We start from the raw sequence: 3363 nt of genomic DNA, 5'->3' as shown, positions 1-3363 counted from the left end.
GGGCAACACAGCTGCTGCGGAAGTTGGGCCAGAAGTGTGTTTACCTGCGCAGAATACCTCTCAACCTCATGCTAGCCTCAATGGTATGGAGTTGTATCCTTGAAGAAAACTTTTTACTTAGGAATTCAATGATTTTAGTCCTGTTGAGAAACCTAATCTATATGGATAAATCCATTATTATTATGTTTTCTCAAATTTATCAATCCTTTTCACCTCTGTTTTTTTTAGGTATGACTATTTGTATTCCACAGCAAAGGTCAGAAAGTATTAGGATGGGCAACACAGCTGCTGCGGAAGTTGGGCCAGAAGTGTGTTCACCTGTGCAGAATACCTCTCAACCTCGTGCTAGCCTCAATGATATGGGCAAGTGTAAATTTCAATCATACCAGATAAGTTTTATACCTGTCTTTACTCATATTAATCCAAACGTTTAGTTACCATATCCAGAGATGGGCAAAATACATGTCAAATGTATTTTAGATACAAAATACAAATTACTTTTAAAATCAGTATTTCAAATACAAAATACAAATTACTTCTAAAAATTGTATTTTCGATACTAAATACAAATGTAATTTCAAAATACATTCTTAAAATACAAAATACATACCTTCAACGAAGTTCATATCTAGTAAAACATTAAAATCAATTCAAATATGAACTATTTTTAGAATGAGAGGCTCAAACATTCTTAGATCTCATTTACAGGTAATTGACGATCAGACCATTATACAGGGCAAAATGTCTTAAATAATATGGAGAATATATGGTAATAATTTGTTTATTTCACTAGTCTCACTTACAAAAAATGCTCATTTCCCTTCAGAAGCAATAGTGTCTCAAACATAGAGTCTGCTAAATTACTTCTTTTACAATTGTGAATAAATCCTGCAAAAGAAAATAACCTTTCCACAGGAGCACTGGATGTGAGGCCAGTGTTATAACGCACAAACAACTTTTTCACAGCCGGATATGCATTTAACGTTGACAGACATTTCGATGTGTCACCAAGAAATTGTAATACTTCAATTTCATTCTTATTTACAACATGGAATGAGGAATGTCCTGGGTCATCTGAAAAGTCAAAGAAGTCCTCATCTGAAGAATTTCCATCATTTCTGGAGCAGAGAACATCAGCATTTAATTTTTTTGCTGCATTTATTAGCATTTGCTGTAGATGCGCTCGTAATTCCACTCGGTCGGTTGGAAGCCACCTCATCCTGAAGAAGGGATGGGTACATGATGCCAAAATTGCATCATTGACTTCCGCTGAAAGACTGAAATAGGTTTTGAACCTATTCTGCAAGCTCATATTCAGACCTATAATGAGTGGGGCACAATAGTGGAAGGCCATGGACTGCATCTCCTCTAGCTTTCCTTTTATAGAAAATAGTGTTGGTAACAACAATCCAAAGAAACACCCATCTCCCTGAAGCCGATCAATACCCAAGGCAATTGGCCTCATAACCTCACAGTATTCTTTTAAATAATCCAGTTCTACTTCCTTAATTTGGGTTTTGTTTCCAAGGACAGTAAAAAGAGCCTGTAACTTCTCTCTGTGTTTCAATATCTGGCATAGAGCATCGTACTAAGAATTCCACCTGGTAACACCAGGGTAACTCAGTTTTTGTCCTAGAATAGAGAATATTTTCTCAGCGGAGTGTGGTCGCCCAGAAGCATTCCATAAAAATGTACATTTACCCATGGCCATATGATGCACACGTGATAATGATGGTGATTTTTCAATTATTTTGGCTGTATCCGTTGTAGCTAACAAATTTAATGTGTGAGAAGCACATCTAACATGATGAGGTAAACGAATCATGGACTCCTCCTCCACATCATCAGAAGCAAACAAAACAGAAGAATTTTCATCACTCTCCTCATCAACATCACTTTCACTCTCAACATCGGAACATGGCACCTTTAGATCAACCCCAAATATTTTAAATGCTTTTGAAAAATTGGCACCATTGTCAGTAACTGTAGACACAATCTTTCCAGCAGACAAACCAAATGAAAGATGTATATCTTCAAGCATTTCTGCAATCTTGTCATGAGTGTGTGGACTACAAAACCTCCTGCATGCCAGAGCAGCTGAGTGCCGCATCAGTGTCTGTTCGTCAATCTAAAAGACAAAATATCATTTTATTAGTAATTGGTAATAATCATAGCTTCCAAATTTTCAAAGGTTAGATTTTTAATGTCGTCTGGTGTTCTAATAATATTTTAATGTGGTATATCTTCTTTTTTCTAAACATCCATTCTTATCTGATTTAAAAATTCTCATAAGTAAAGAGTTATACAACTTTTCCTGAAACTTAACTTTCAGCCATTTAAATTCTACCAGAATTAAAGCAGAGGGCGGAAGAAAAGCAAATTGAATTGAAACATTTAAGGGGTTAAGCACTGATGAAAGTTACATTGACCAGCTCATTTCACTCCAATATCCTAAGGTTTGACCACTTACCCAATGAGCTGTGACCCCCAAAAAACTCCTGGTCTTTGTGGACCATATGTCTGCCGTAGTGGAAACATATGAAGCTGCCTTTAGCCTTTCATTTATTTGGGCAATCACCCTTGCCTTCTGATCCTTCACTCTACGACCCAAACTTCTTCTGTCTATTTCCTGTTGGATCCGGAAGGTGGAATGAAAAGGCCTACATCTTAATCAGACGTTTATTATCACCCGATGGCCGCTCTCAGTGAGCACGTCCGTTCTGTCCCAAGTCCAGTCAGAGAGAGAGGCCCTTATTCCCCAAGCTATCCCATACATACCAAAAAACAAAGCAATAACAATACATATTTTCCAATATGGCGGACAGCGCATCACTAAGGCGGCAATACAAATAAAAGAGAACTCAAATACATAACATCCTCCCCCCTTTTAATCATGAACATAAATCTTCAACTAACAAAATAATCCTTTAGATAGGGAGGCTGCTTGGTCATCCGCCTCGGACGGTTATCTTGTCCAGGAGAATTGTCCACTGCCATCTGGGCTTCTGGTCTTGTGTCCTCATCAGTCTCTGTCTCAGGGCTTGGAGCAGTTGAAGAACTACCGTTTACTACTGTGGGCTCGGGAACCTCATCTAATATTAAGGGAGGTAGCTCACCTCTCCAATCCCACGAGCTTCTTTCCTCAACATCTCTGCTTGGAGACCATGCCTGTGAAATGAACTTCTCATTGGTAGGGAAAATTCCATGTCCATTGATCAAGTACCCTACAAACTGGATACTCGTTACCCCGAATTGACACTTCTCTGGTCGAAGACGAAGTCCTGCAGTAGATATGCGGGATAAAGCCTCTCGCACTCTCTGCCACAACTCTTCCTTAGATGAAGCTTGCACCAAAATATCATC

General features: G+C 38.5%; 1 protein-coding gene across 1 annotated transcript; it reads right to left on the bottom strand.

Moving 5' to 3' along the window:
• Positions 1–765: 765 nt before the first annotated feature.
• On the bottom strand, positions 766–2804 carry LOC124168657. Its single transcript, XM_046546920.1, has 3 exons — positions 2779–2804; positions 2471–2660; positions 766–2128 (listed from the first exon to the last, which is right to left on the bottom strand). The coding sequence occupies exons 1-3, from the start codon at positions 2802–2804 to the stop codon at positions 1589–1591; spliced, it is 756 nt and encodes a 251-aa protein (XP_046402876.1). The 3' UTR covers positions 766–1588.
• Positions 2805–3363: the final 559 nt, after the last annotated feature.

This window comes from Ischnura elegans, chromosome 12 (genome assembly GCF_921293095.1).
Source record: "Ischnura elegans chromosome 12, ioIscEleg1.1, whole genome shotgun sequence".
Taxonomy (NCBI): domain Eukaryota; kingdom Metazoa; phylum Arthropoda; class Insecta; order Odonata; family Coenagrionidae; genus Ischnura; species Ischnura elegans.
This window is presented reverse-complemented; position numbering and strand designations above follow the sequence as displayed.